This window comes from Polypterus senegalus, chromosome 17, assembly GCF_016835505.1.
Source record: "Polypterus senegalus isolate Bchr_013 chromosome 17, ASM1683550v1, whole genome shotgun sequence".
Lineage (NCBI taxonomy): Eukaryota > Metazoa > Chordata > Cladistia > Polypteriformes > Polypteridae > Polypterus > Polypterus senegalus.
Genome location: NC_053170.1, coordinates 93,311,797 through 93,326,664, shown reverse-complemented (window position 1 = coordinate 93,326,664; position 14,868 = coordinate 93,311,797). Strand labels below are relative to the sequence as shown.

The window sequence follows — 14,868 nt, the reverse complement described above, 5'->3', positions numbered from 1 at the left end:
GTGAACTTTTGTCTTTCATTAAATCAAATGCTCATTTTAAAACTGTGTATTGTCTTTTGTACTACATTAAATTAGTTTGGATATCAGAATTAAGTGTTAGGAGCATACAAAAATAGAGGAAATTGGGAAAAGGACAAATCCTTTTTCAAGGCTCTGTACATTAGGTTGCTGTCCTCTGGGGGCATCCTGACTAACCTAACAAGCTTTTGCTCCCCACTGTGTAACATTTCCAAAGGGCGGAATCTTGAATGCAAAGGAAGTACACTTAACCACATACAGTGACTGAAAATCACTTAAAACTCTTATTTTTTTATTTATTTTGTTTCTAACTTCCTTGACTGGACTTCCTCCAAAATATTAACAGTACAAATTGAATCCACCAGTTTCAGAGAAAACCTAAAGTAATATTTTGACTGCTTGCATAGCCTTCATTTTAGTATAATTTCGCATGTAATAATACTGTCAATATTTTGGGGTTCGATCTTTAAAGCTTTACTTTTAAGTCACTCGAAAGGATGAAGGTCGGACTGTTTATTCTGTATGTACACAGGTACAGAATACATGACTAGATCATATGAAGCGTATGACTAGAGATACATTCATGTGAAAACTGTACGTGTTTTTTATTTGCTTGCATTTGCCTTGTACGTCCTAAGGATTTCATAGTGCAACACAAGGAGCGAGAAGTTTGTGTAGTCGCCAGGCGATCTATAGATGGAAAGTGTGAAGCTGCAATTACCGGCGGTTACTTCACCGCAATGCACGGCACGGAGCCTACCCAGTGCCTTCCAAGGGGTGTGTCTGAACCAATCAAAAATGTCCAAGTTACGTTGGCTCACAATGTCACCACACTGTAAAGACTTCATCTGAACGCAAAGTTAAGGAAAGCTTTTTACCTGGCGTCCGAGGCCCTTAGGATAGAAGCGGGCTCATCGCGCCTGTCAACTCCAAAGACAAGAAGCTGCCCGTCCTCGGCCCACTCCCCACCAGTCACTGACCCGCCCGATATAGAAGGTTCATTGCAAAAAATTTCGAAAAAGGAAATCATAGTTTACCTGAAAGTTAAAGACTTGTACGGGCAGAGGCATCTCCTCCTCCTCCTCTCACGGCCGTAACCCAGCACTCGAAAACACATCCGGAGCACACAACAGCGAGGAAGCCGCACAAGCACGCGCACGCAGGGCTACGTCACGACGGTTCACCGCGCGAGTACAGGGACGCGCATTCTGTGACGCCGCTTAACATTAGATACAGTAGCGAGTATGGAATCTTCATTTCTCTTTAAATTCCATATTTTACGCACCTTGGCGGCATCTGACTGCATAGAGCGGATGAATAGCTGTTTTTTTTTCTCCGAAGCAGCACAGAGGCGCAGTGCTTAACGTTTTTCCCTCATAGTTTACCATGTGAAAATGCGGTCAGGAAATGGATGAATTATTATCATTATTACCAAAGACCACTTACAAATAAGGATACGATTTTTTTTTTTTTACATATTTTGACAAAAGACATGGTAAATGTCAACCAGAGTCACTCAGTAATGAGGAGGCAGGGATAGCACCAGCAGCCTGCTGGTTTAATATTGAATGTTGTAACCACCAGGGGGCCTCACTACCTTACTTTACTAGGCACAAGGCGGTCCTAGGCGCTTCTCCGTTGATTAAACATTTATTGTCAATCAGTAGTCTTAGCAAAACTAAATACATGTTTAATTTTGTTTGGTATTATCCCAGCTAGTCCTGTCTATTCATCCTCCCATCTCTGTTCAGGGTGGTTCACTATCACTAGCACCTGCCAAGTCGGTACGCAACCTTGGGGTGGTGACTAGCTGTAAACTTTAAGGACATTGTTACTATGGTTTCTTTGTCTTACAGATTTACTCCGTACAGTATCCACAAAATCAGACCATATCTGATCAAATATACTCCTTGTCCAGGCTTTGGTGTTTTCATGTCTGGACTACTGCAACACGCAGTGGAATGTCTAGTGTCCATCCAGCCGAGGTAGGCACGTCACACCCCTTTTCAGATCACTACACTGGCTTCCTGTAGCGACACATATTAAATTCAGAACCTTCATGCATATGTCTACCGAACAGAAAATGGGTCTGCACCTATTATATCTATGGAGAGACTTCCTGTGACGTCCTGTGCTCCTTCTCGACCACTTGGGTGTGCTGTTGAATGGTGTCTGGTGATGCCACTTCTGCATGGCATCCAATCCCTGTTCAAACTCCTTGTATCTGTAAGCTTCCCTGCTAGTGGAATGAGCTGCCCACCTCCATTCAAAATTTGGACTCCTTCAATGTGTTAAAGGCACGTTTGAAGACACCTCTGTTTAGTGAATTTGTGTCTAAATATATTAGATTTTGTAATTTATGAAAAGTAAAAAACCCTTATTTTGTTCTGAGCTCTTCACTTGTGATGGCCAATCTTGTAGACATACCACTATACCACTTATTTCCCAAACATTCTGCAAACTAATATTCGCTCAGTTATGTTGACATCTTTTGTATGTCCCTTTGGTTAAAAGCATCTTGTAAGTCAGTAAATGTAAGTGTATGTCCAATGATTAAGAAGACAGTGTAACTCATGAGAAAAATTATTCAAGAAGAGCAATTTCCAGCAAGACTTTATCGTAGACACCCTCCATTATCCAACCCACTATATCCTAATTACAGGGTCACGGGGGTCTGCTGGAGTCAATCCCAGCCAACGCAAGGTGCAAGGCAGGAAACAAACCCCAGGCAGGGCGCCAGCCCACCGCAAGGCACACACACACACACCAAACTAGGGACAATTTAGAATCGCCAATGCACCTAACCTGCATGTCTTTAGACTGTGGGAGGAAGCCCACGCAGACACGGGGAGAACATGCAAACTCATGGCAGGGAGGACCCGCGAAGTGAATCCCTAACTGCGAGGCAGCATCGCTACCCACTGTGCCACTTTGCCGCCCCTCATATACACCCTAAATTCTTTACCTATAGACCACTTTGCCACAAGTTGAAAAGCACCCTAAAGGAATGGCACTATGTGTGGAACAGCTCTCCTCCATCATCATGCATGCATCAATGCCCCAGTTCCAGTCATAGAATAACTATGTACACTGCCTTTCTCCCAAACATTTTAATTTCTAATTTGATGCCATTCATTATATATTTTTACTTTATTTATATATCGTCACAAACGTGAGCTTGGGAGTCAACCAAAGGTACCGGAAAATGTCAATTCCACGCCAGGCCAGAGGATGGTGGGTTGTGCTAAACCTCTCTATTTTCTCTCCGCAGACCAAATAGTAGACATCACTTCCTGTCCAGGCGCAGAGGTCATCACTTCCTGTCCCAGCACCGACGGCGTCACTTCCTGGGAACCAACTATAAAAAACCCTCTTCCTCCATATTTGAGCAGTTCTACTTTGGACTCAAACCTGTACACATTGTAATAAAACTTAAACCCTTTTGCAGCCAGGGAATCTTTACGGGTGGCTGCCCAAAACCTTTCATGATTTCATGATGTTAATACTGTTGATTTAGAAGCATTTACCATTTGTTTACATGCATACACATGTGCATAACCAACAGTTTATCTTGGTATCATCAGGCATGAAGTAGGACACACTCATGCAAAGCACTGTCAAACAACTTCACACACGCACACACACACATACACACACATCTTTGGGATGCGAGAGGTACTTACGTAAATCATGTGCAGGCACAGAGGCAGAGCCCAGGACTCTGGAGTTGGGACGCAGCGCTTCTAACTACGATGTCCCTTTGCTGCTGCATGAAAATCAACCAGAAAGAAGAAATGAATTAAGATCTTTTCAACTTCTCTAACTCCCACAGCTAACTTACTTGACCTAATCAGCAGGCTTTCTGTTCAAAAACAATAAAATGCCTTTCAAAGTACACCACCACTTTAAATTCTTTCAACTGTAAAGGATTTTCATTATCATGACTCACTTAGACTACAGCATCACAATTTGCATTCTCTTTGTTCAAAATTCAATGACAAGAATTGAAATGCACCTTTATTTTCAATATGACAATATATTATTTCTTCCATCTGCTTGCAAAAATGAGAACCTAAGATTGAGTACTCTATACATGTGACAGTAATGACCCTGAAAACTAATATAACTTCATCCAGTGACTACAGACCAGTGGCACTTGTTACCCACATCATGAAGACCTTTTGAGAGGCTGGTCCTGGATTATATAAGTCTTCTTGCAAAGGACAACCTGGATCCTCTGCAGTTTGCATACTCAACAAAGATTGGAGTTATCTATCTATTGTGGAGAAGGCCGGGACGCCCCTTTGACACTGGGACCGGGGGAGCAGCAATGGGATGCACACTACGTCCCCCGGAATGCGTGGTGGCACCTCTCCTGGGTTATATCGGGGTCACAGGCATGGGGTTTCAGGGCTCAGACCTGCTGGGCTCCGTGGCCACCACCTGGAGGAACTGCACGGCCTAACTAGCCCATGTGGGTTGGAATGCAGCCACACCCGGAAGTGCAGCCTAGTCCAGTGTTTCCCAAACTCGGTCCTGGGGGCCCCATTGTGGCTGCAGGTATTTGTTCCAGCCGGATTCCTAATCAGTGACAACACCTGATAGCGCTGAGCTCATTTAATTAGCTGGTCTTATTCTACATTCAGAAAAGCACAGAAGCATGATTTTTACATTTATAAGACATTTAGAAATATTTCTGCTTTTGCTATTGATTTAAATGCTTACCTCGCTTTTGATGATTTCATTCTACTTTGCCCTTTCTCTGTGCAGTTTTTCCCCTTCGTTGAATCTTATTAATGACAATTTAAAACGAGCAGAGCAGACACCCAGGCAAACAACACGGAATAATCAAAGGCTGCAGCTACTTTAGTGTCAGACCCACTAATTAGTAAATAATGGATTAATTAAGGGCGGCACGGTGGCGCAGTGGGTAGCACTGCTGCCTTGCAGTTAGGAGACCCGGGTCCTCCCTATGTGGAGTTTGCCTGTTCTCCCCGTGTCTGCATGGGTTTCCTCCGGGTGCTCCAGTCTCCTCCCTCAGTCCACAGACATGCAGGTTAGGTGCATTGGTGATTCTAAATTGTCCCTAGTGTGTGCTTGATGTGTGTGTGTGTGTGTGCCCTGTGGTGGGCTGGTGCCCTGCTCGGGGTTTATTTCCTGCCTTGTGCATTGTGTTGGCTGGGATTGGCTCCAGAGGACCCCCGTGACCCTGTGGTTGGGATGTAGCGGGTTGGATAATGGATGGCTGGATGGATTAATTAAACGATTAGAACACCTAGAAAAGTAGAATGAAAATTAAGATGAAAATACTGTTAAAAGAAAAAAAATACATTATTCCTATATAAACTGCTTGGTACATTTTAATATATTTTTTAAATAAACTCAGTTTTCTAATTTCTATATTGTTCCCAAAACACAGAGCTTTGGAAATAACACATCACTTAATTAGGCCAGGAGTCCAATTTAAAAACAGAAGCTGGTTGGAACAAAAACCTGCAGCCACAGGACTGAGGGTGGGAAACACTAGAAATACTGGCCTAATTAAACCAATTACCACCTGGAGCACTTCCAGAATAGGCTATAAAAGGAGCCTGCAGCCACGCCTCAGGGTGCCACTGCCGAGGAGAAAGAAGAGTGTGATTTTTAGGTGTTTTTCTTTGGTGGTGTTTTTGGGACTGTGTTAGTGCTGAAGGACATGGGGAAGACGTCTCCCCCCCGCTGAAGAAAAATATAACCTTTCGTTTGATTTTTACCTGTGCCTCTGTTGTCAGTCTGTGTCGGGCTGACACTTATGTAGCACATATCCCACAATATCAATTATCTATCAGCTCCACAAAGTTTGACAAAGCTGACAGCATGGTGAGAGTTATCATTTTGATTTGTCCAGTGCCTTCAATGCCATTCATGTTAAGGGATCAAGTAGATGAGCCTGTGTAGTAATATGGAAATGGAAAATGGACTATCGGTCCGGCAGACCACAGTTTGTGAGACTCGAGGACTGTGAGAGAAACCCTGGAGCACCACAAGAATCAGTACCGTCACTTTCTGTCTTCACTCTGTGCACCTTGGACTAGAAATATAACACTAGATCATGCTATTTGCAGAAATTCCCTGAAGATTCTGTACTAATGGAATGTGTTGACAAGGGAGATGAGATGGAGGAGAGGAATCTGGTGGAGAACTTTGTTTCTTGGTGCAGAAAGAAATATCAGCATAAGCAAGGAACCAGTTATTGATTCTTGCTGCACCAAAGAGTCTGTGTGTCCAACCGCAGTATTCAGGGAGTGCATGTAGAGGCGGCGCCAGGCCCGGTCTTAGGCATAGGCGAAGAAGGCGACTGCCTAGGGCCCCGGCGTCCAGGGGGCCCCGAATCGACGTCAGCCAGGCCCCCAGCCCGCCCCTCCCCTCGCATGTTTAAATCACGAGGGCCAGCGGGGGCGTGTCCGCGTGAGCGGCTGTCTATAAAAGCGGAGCGGTTTGAGTCAAGATCTTTATGGGTCGAACATTCACATTAGTGAATCAGCCCCCATCATCATTCATCGAAATGGCTAAATTGTAGCAGCTAACTACTCCGGGCTAAAAAGGGACACAGGGTGATGACCTCGTAACGTTACAAGAAAACGTCTCCTTGGTCTAATTTTCACACATTTCGCAGAGCTTCCAGGGGGGCCCCTGGACCCCCCTTTCCCCTAGGGCCCCATAATACCTAAGACCGGGCCTGGCGGTGCATTGCTGTAAGTACTTGGGGGTCCACATGAGTGACTGGTCTTGTAACACAGAGGAGCTAAAAAAGAAAGGACAGAGCAGGCTCTTTTTTCTTAGGGAAAAAAATAAATAAAGTGCTATCTATCTGAGGCTAAGTGCCATATTTAAAGCCTTTTGTAAAACATTAGAGGCTCCTAATGTTGTTGATTAGTTTTGGAGCAGAACTGCATCAGGCTGAATGACTCTATCTATCTCATATAATTCTGTAAAAATAGTTGAACAGAATTTCATAAACAGTTGGGGATCAACCAGGAAACTAATTTAATAAATAAGGTCAAAATGAAAAGAAAAATAGCGACAATAGGGACGTCTAGGGTTCTTGTCATAGTAATAAAAGGCTTCTCTTTTATGGAGTTCTTAATGCTAAGTGAGTGTGGTCCAAATGGACCCTGTCTTCTGGTTCCTTCAGGGTTTACATAACTCCCAGCGTGGAAGGCATGGGACTCCTGGGGCTATTCCAGAAATGATGTTATGATCGAGGGCACTTGTCCTCTGGTCTGCGACGAACGGAGAAGAGGTGGTTAGCAATCAATTTCACCCCACGCTGTGGTTGACTGCCCTACCTTAACAGAGCTAAGAGATGCCTTAATGCTCCCCCAAGCGCTTGCATACAACACACACCACTTACGTGCAGTGATGATACAAAGTTATGGTGTATGCAGTATTTCATGTTTTTTATTTTGTGCTTGCCTGTCTTCTGCCCAGTTTTCCATACGTATTGTTCATCTGAAACATTTTGGTAAATCAAGATAGCTCCAGATTGTCATATTTATAGTGCCATTTGTAGAACACTGAATAGAGCTTCGTGTCCCAAATTGGCAAAACTTTTTAAAATGTATATATATGGTTGACTACTCTTTGGCAAACTGGTACCACATCCAGAATTGTTCCAGCATTGCACCTGTGACAGATAGGGGGCAGTATCGCTCCCTTGAACCCCTGTCCAAGACTCCAAACACCAGGTAAAAGTCTAAATGTTGACTTTATTTCTACAACACAGTGCATAAAGCACCCTCTCCTCCACTATACTCCTCCAAATCACAATAATACACAATAATAAATAATCCTCCACTCCCAGACACGTTGCCACCCTTCCACCCAGCTCAGCTCGCCGTCTGGGAGCTGCCACGGTCCTTTTATAGTCCGTGACCCGGAAGTGCTTCTGAACCCTCAGTCCATGTGACTTCTTAGCACTTCCGGGTCAGATCAAAACTCGTCTTTTCTTCACCCCGGAAGCACATCATTCCCCTTGTCCATGTGACTCGGATGTACTTCCGGGGCGTAGGGCAAATGATATTCATTGCTCCTCCCTGCAGCTCCATCTAGCGGCCCCTGGGGTCCAGCAGGGCTGTTTATGAAAACTCCATTGTCCAAGATTCCTCATGATGACTCATTCTTTCACCATGATACAGTCTGTATTACGAGTCATCCTTTTATATAAGGTGCAAATGACATACCCATGAGGAGTGACAGGCACATTAGAAACACACGGTCACTTATAACAACCTCATATGCTGCCTAATCTGCTGGAGTGTGTTGTATTCTCTAGGACTATAACAAAGGAGTAGCATCCTATCAATGACCAGATCATGTTGGGCGTAGGACTGAAACCACAGCAGTCAGGGAAGATCAGCAAAAAATATAAACCTGGCTCTGTGAGATGGCAGGATTAACCTTTGTGCTATATTGGTGTTTGGTCATCAGTCCCTCAGCCCTTATTTAGTAGCTATACATCATCTGACCTGTTCAATCCAGCACAATGTTATGGGGTGTTAATTTATTAAACTACCAAAAATTATACTGATTTGAACATGGATGGCCAAATAGATAAATAGTGTGACAGACAGGGGGTCGCTGTTGTCCCCTTGAACCCTCAGATCAGATGGCAGAAACCAGATAAAAGTCCAAATTTTGGATTTATTAATACAATAATGTGCACAAAGCACCCTCCACTCCACTATACTCATAAATCAATAACAATAATAATCCACAACACAAAAATCCTCCACTCCCAGAGGCGTTGTTCCCTTCCTCCCAACTCAGCTCGCCCATCTTGGATCTCTCACAGTCTCTTATAGTTCTTGACCCAGAAGTGCTTCTGAACCCTCAGTCCATGTGACGACCTAGCACTTCCAGGTCAGATCAAAACTCTTCTTTTTCATCCCAGAAGTACGTCATTTCCTCTGTTGCTGCGCCTAAAATTTACTTCCGGGCTATAGGGAAAATAAACATCTCTGAGCCTCCCTGCAGCGTCTCCTGGCGGCCCTGACGTTATCCAGCAGGGTTGTGTATTAAAACTACATAGTCCATGATGCCCTGCTGGAATTCGGGGCAGCTCCATGTTGCAGGGAGGGCTCCCTCTGGTGGTCTGGGGGTATTGGCCAGAATGAATGGCCGACCATAGTCCACAACAGATAGATAGATAGATAGATAGATAGATAGATAGATAGATAGATAGATAGATAGATAGATAGATAGCATTATATTAGTCCCTATAGGGAAAGTTGAATTTTTCCAGAAGGTCAATAAATAATATTATGACAAACAACAACTTCCCTTTCAAATACACACCAGAATGATTACATAGAAATACAAACTTCTGACTTGGCTTAAGATAAAAACAGCAGTGACAGAGAGGCACTATACAAATATATTGCTGTTGGTGTAAAGGAGCCATAATAGCATTTCTTGACACACTTCTGCTGAATAATTTGTGTGTCAGAGAGAGAGAGAATGTCAGAGGATGGACATTCTGCCCAGGATGGTTGGTATTCTCTTTCTGGGTCGGGATGACATATTAGAAGAATAGAGGAAGATTGTCTTACTGGGCTGTTTGCTCCCCCAGCATGTCAGGCAACAGCATTCATCTTCTGGGACTCCTCTGTACATCCTTCAGGGCTACTTGGGAGTTGTAGTTAAGAGTAGTTGGGTGCTGCCATGGAGAGGACTTCTCCATTTTCATCTGATGTTATGGCACTGGACGTAGTCTTGGGTCTGGCATAAAATAAGCCACTCTGCCCCACCCAATAGAGTTGAAGTTGGAAGAAGATAAGGGCAGGAACAGGGATGATGATGACCATACCAGCCTGCGTAGGATATTCGGAGGAAACGGAAAATAAAAAGAATTGTGCTTTTCTGGAAGAAACCTGTTTTTTATAAAGTATTTTGTTAAAAGGTCTTAAAGTTAAACCAAAGAGTTAAATTATGGTCATTTGTGTGGGGTTTGTGGTTCAACACATCCCCCTACAGGCTATCTATCTATCTATCTATCTATCTATCTATCTATCTATCTATCTATCTATCTATCTATCTTTAGCACCTCTGTGCGCTCAATTGAACTCTTTTGAAAAAAGGGAAAAATAATAATGGGAAAAGTTTCTGAATCTTAAATATCTTAGATATTCCTCCATTCTGTAAAGGAAATACAGTACCTTTGCTCTGTTTCATAAAGAAAAACCACAAAACAATGTTTGATTAAATAGTGAGAACAAAATCAAGCTAAATTCCAAACAAAGTTCACTTTGCAGCATTGCATTCCTCATTATTGTTATTGAAATATGTTATTGTTAACTGAAAGTTACTTTTAAATTATTTCCTGTTTCCTGTTCAGGCTCATAGGATCCTTATTTAGTCCATAATCAAATGTAAAGTAGATTTGACAATGTTTGTATGGGTAGATCAGTATCAGCATTACATTAAAAATAATCCATGAGGCAGAGTGTGAATGATCACATGATGCCAGCAGAAATATTGTAAATTGTTACAAAAGAGCTGCTGTGAATAAGATGCTCATTATTTGGTAGAGGGTGGCACAGTGGCGCAGTGGGTAGCGCTGCTGCCTCGCAGTAAGGAGACCCGTGTTTGCTTCCCGGGTCCTCCCTGTGTGGAGTTTGCATGTTCTCCCCGTGTCTGCGTGGGTTTCCTCCCACAGTCCAAAGACATGCAGGTTAGGTGCATTGGTGATCCTAAATTGCCCCTAGTGTGTGGTTGATGTGTGTGTGTGCCCTGCAGTGGGCCGGCGCCCTGCCCGGGGTTTGTTTCTTGCCTTGCGCCCTATGTTGGCTGGGATTGGCTCCAGCAAAAACCCCCTGTCCCTGTAGTTAGGATATAACAGGTTGGATAATGGATGGATGGATTATTTGGTAGAGCAAATGTTAGCATGAGCCAGCAGAATGATTTAGAATCTATTTTCATTATCATTATTACTTTGATGACACATTTATTCAAGGTGACTTACAACAACTGAGATACAATTGTTTCCATTTATTTTGGTTTTCCAATTGGAGCACAACCTCAGCGACTAAAGTCCGAAGTCTGCCCTTTATGCAAAGGGTCTTACAAATGACAAGTACAGTTTATGAAGAGAAATACCAGCACAACTGAAGTGACTTAGCCCCAGCTGTTACAGTAAAGAATTCTCTTTATGGACTTTTTCAGGATACACACTACAAGAACACCCCAGAGACATAAACTCACAGTAACAACTGAGAAGACTGCCAAATTCTCAAAAATTCTGACCATATAAATGTTTTCCTTTTACATCATTATATTGAAGTTTCTTTAAGATCACTACTTATCAAAGTTACCTTAGCGAAGTGATCAGTGTCACACTGTATTTTTTGATGCTGAAAACCAAATGTTCTACCTGCTCTAGATGAGCTACCTGAAGAAATTAAAGACATTCTGACTTCTAGAGAACCGAGAGAAGTTACTCTTCAGAAAACATAAGAAGCTTCAACAGATCCTTATCTTTGTTTTTTATTTGAACTTTATTTTAGAACCATATGTCAGCATGTATCACTTGTCAAGAAATAATTTAAAAGTAACTTTCAGTTAACAATAACATATTTCAATAACAATAATGAGGAATGCAATGCTGCAAAGTGAACTTTGTTTTGAATTTAGCTTGATTTTGTTCTCACTATTTAATCAAACATTATGTTTTGTGGTTTTTCTTTACGAAACAGAGCAAGGGTATATCCTTTACAGAATGGAGGAATATCTCTTTAAGATTCTTAAACTTTTCCCGTTGTTATTTTTCCCTTTTTTCAAAAAAGTTCAATTGTCGATGAGCGCACAGAGGTGCTAAAGACACAGAAATGGTGACTTCACACTGTCAGGTGCAGGGAGGGTTAGAACAAGAGTGATCGTGACATAGAGGGCGGGGCTTAAAGTGTTCGGGTGGTTTAGAACATAGATATATATACAGTATAGGTAGACGCCGCATTCACGGTGTTGCCCACTCGACACGATACGTCAGCGCATATTGCGGGTGGCAAAAGTGCCATTTAAACTAATACAGGTAGACGTGGAAACTGAGTTTTCTGATGAAAAAACAATAACATTTAAAACAGTATCGTTTACATACAACAGATTTTGGTGAATCATTTACATGCAATTATTTATATCCATGTATACACTAACAATGGCAATTATTAAATAATAATAATTATTATTATTATTAAATAATTCTTCCAATATAAGTAACATTTCTCGGACTGCTTTCTTCCATCTCCTAAACATTTCTAGACTTTGTCCTGTTCTTATACAACACAGTACTGAATTATTGGTTAATGCCCGAGTCGCCTCACGTATAGATTACTGTAATGCTATTCTATCTGGTATCCCACAAAAACGTATCCATCGCTTACAACTTCTTCAAAATTCTGCTGCCAGGATAATAACCTGCAGTTCTAAATCCACTGAACATATCACACCGATTCTCTTTCAACTTCACTGGCACCCTGTTAACTACAGAATACAATACTAAATACGGCTCTTAACATTTAAAGCTCTCCACGGCCTCACTGATCTCCTACAGACTTTCACTTGTCTCGCTCACTCAGATCCTCCTCTGCAACTCGACCTTCTGTACCGCACATCAGACTCAGTGCTAAGGGAGCTCGAGCGTCTCTCATTGTGCTCATCAACTCGGGAATTCTCTCCCCTCTCATATCCGTCAGCTCGATTCAATAACACATTTTAAAACTGGCCTCAAAACTTATCTTTTCAAACTGGCATACCAATTGTGAATTTTGCACTGTTACTGCCAGTTATCTTTGTTTGTTTGCTAATTAATGCTTTTTGATTTATCATTCTCTTGTTTTCATTTTACTACTGTTGTTTAATTTTATTGTAAGGTGACCTTGAGTGCTAAGATTATAAAATGGGATTTTCTAATAGCCAAATATAACCAAAACAATTGTTTAGCCTTACCTATGAAATGTAATCCCCCGGGATCTGGTTTGGAGCGTACAGCGGTTTGTACAATCCCAAGCAGCACATTATCCATGACTTCACTCCATAGCAGTGCCACTCGCAATATGGCGGCGACGTTGACGTACGATGCTGCTTGTCATGCGGCGTGTAGTAATTCTGTGTCTATGGTTTAGAAGAGTCGAACCACGACGTGCTATTAAAGCTTTTTAAATCAATGGGGATCGTTCTCTTCCATCTCTGGGACTACTGTGAGGCTGGATAGTACTTATAAGATACTGGAATGAGAAGCAGAACATAAGAGTGTGAAACCCCGACGTCAGATGTTCAGCATTACAAGTTCAAAAGGGGCAATGATAGCGCAGGATCGCGAACGAAATCATCAAACAAAGGAGGAATTCCCTTTACAAGTCTGTAATAATTACTGCAAACAGAGACGTGGGTGTTAGAGATTCAGTGTGGCTTTCAAGGGTTATGGTTTAGCCAGCCCCTCAGCCCCACCATCAGCGCTCTCAGTAAAGGGATCCTGTAATTTTAATATTTTACACACAAAATGTTTTTTTTTTTTCACAGAGATTAGTAGTTTACTTTTAGCTGCACGAATATTCCCATGTAAGAAGAGATAATACTTTTGATCAAACCCAAGGAAAACGATAATGATATTCTCAATCTATGTTGTTAAATAAGTTGTAGGAAAGAAAACAACCAAAAAACGTAACTTTCTGTAAACTAATTCATGCAGTCCAGAGGCATGGGTGGTCAAGAATCGATCAACGAATCAATGGAGTAAGATCGCTGTCAAAAATAACACATAATAATGATATCACCAGGCCCAAACCTGGAATGGACGTGATGTTTTGCAGTGTCCACACAAACACACACTTTTGGATGAGAAATGAAAACCAGATAACCCTAGAGAATGAAGCGCGCTCACACAAAGAGAACGTAAAACCTTTGCAAAGGCAGCGATTCGCGAATCCAATGCACATAAAATGAATGAACTTAATGTCAATGTCAATTTATTTATATAGCAAATTTAAAACAACATAGAAATGCTGTGGACAAATTGCTTTACAAAATCAAATGAAAAAAAAATACAATTAACATAAAAACATAAATAGAAATAAAATAAATGAACATAAATAAAATATATAATAACTAGAAGTCAGATTACATAATCACAATTAGGAAACCATCATTATTACTGAAGGTCATGGAATGCAAGTGAATAATTTTAATCTCGTTTTGAATTGTAGACGACTCCTTTATGTGACGAGGTAAAGAGTTCCACAGGCGAGGAGCAGCAGCTGCCCAAGTCCTGTCTGTCCCCCTTAGTTTTACACTTGGTACAAGGGACAACAGGAGACAACTGACCAGAAGATCTAAGCACTCTGGATGGCTGGTGTAAAACACACAATTCAGATAAATAGGCAGGAGCAAGGCCATATAAAGATTTAAAAACAAGCAACAAGATTTTAAAATCAATTCGAAAACTGACAGGCAGCCAGTGTAAAGAAGCTAATATTGGAGAAACAGAATCAGACTTTCTTGCCCCAACCAGAAAGCGAGTGGCAGCATTCTGGACCAACTGTAACCTGCGTATCAGGGGTTTGTTAATCCCAGAATACAGCGAGTTGCAGTAATCAAGGCGAGAAAAGATAAAAGCACCAGTAGCTTTCTCAAGATCCCTAGCAGATGAAAAAGGCTTGATGTTACCTAATAGACGAAGCTGGAAAAAGCAACTCTTGACTACAGAATTAAACTGTTTCTCAAAAGAGAGGTTACTGTCAAAAATAACACCAAGATTGCGGACTTAAGGTGTGCAAAAGACAGAGAAAGAGCCGAGAAGTCCAACACCATCCATCCATC

At 41.9% G+C, this 14,868-nt stretch overlaps 1 protein-coding gene across 1 annotated transcript in view; it reads right to left on the bottom strand.

The window, feature by feature from the left end:
• The window catches only part of gps1 (G protein pathway suppressor 1), a 29,206-nt gene extending 28,038 nt beyond the window's left edge, over positions 1-1,168 (bottom strand). The window contains exon 1 of the mRNA XM_039739688.1: positions 1,056-1,168. Coding sequence (XP_039595622.1) covers positions 1,056-1,088 — 33 coding nt within the window. The 5' untranslated portion in view covers positions 1,089-1,168. The remainder of the gene's footprint in view (positions 1-1,055) is intronic.
• Between the last annotated feature and the right edge of the window lie 13,700 nt (positions 1,169-14,868).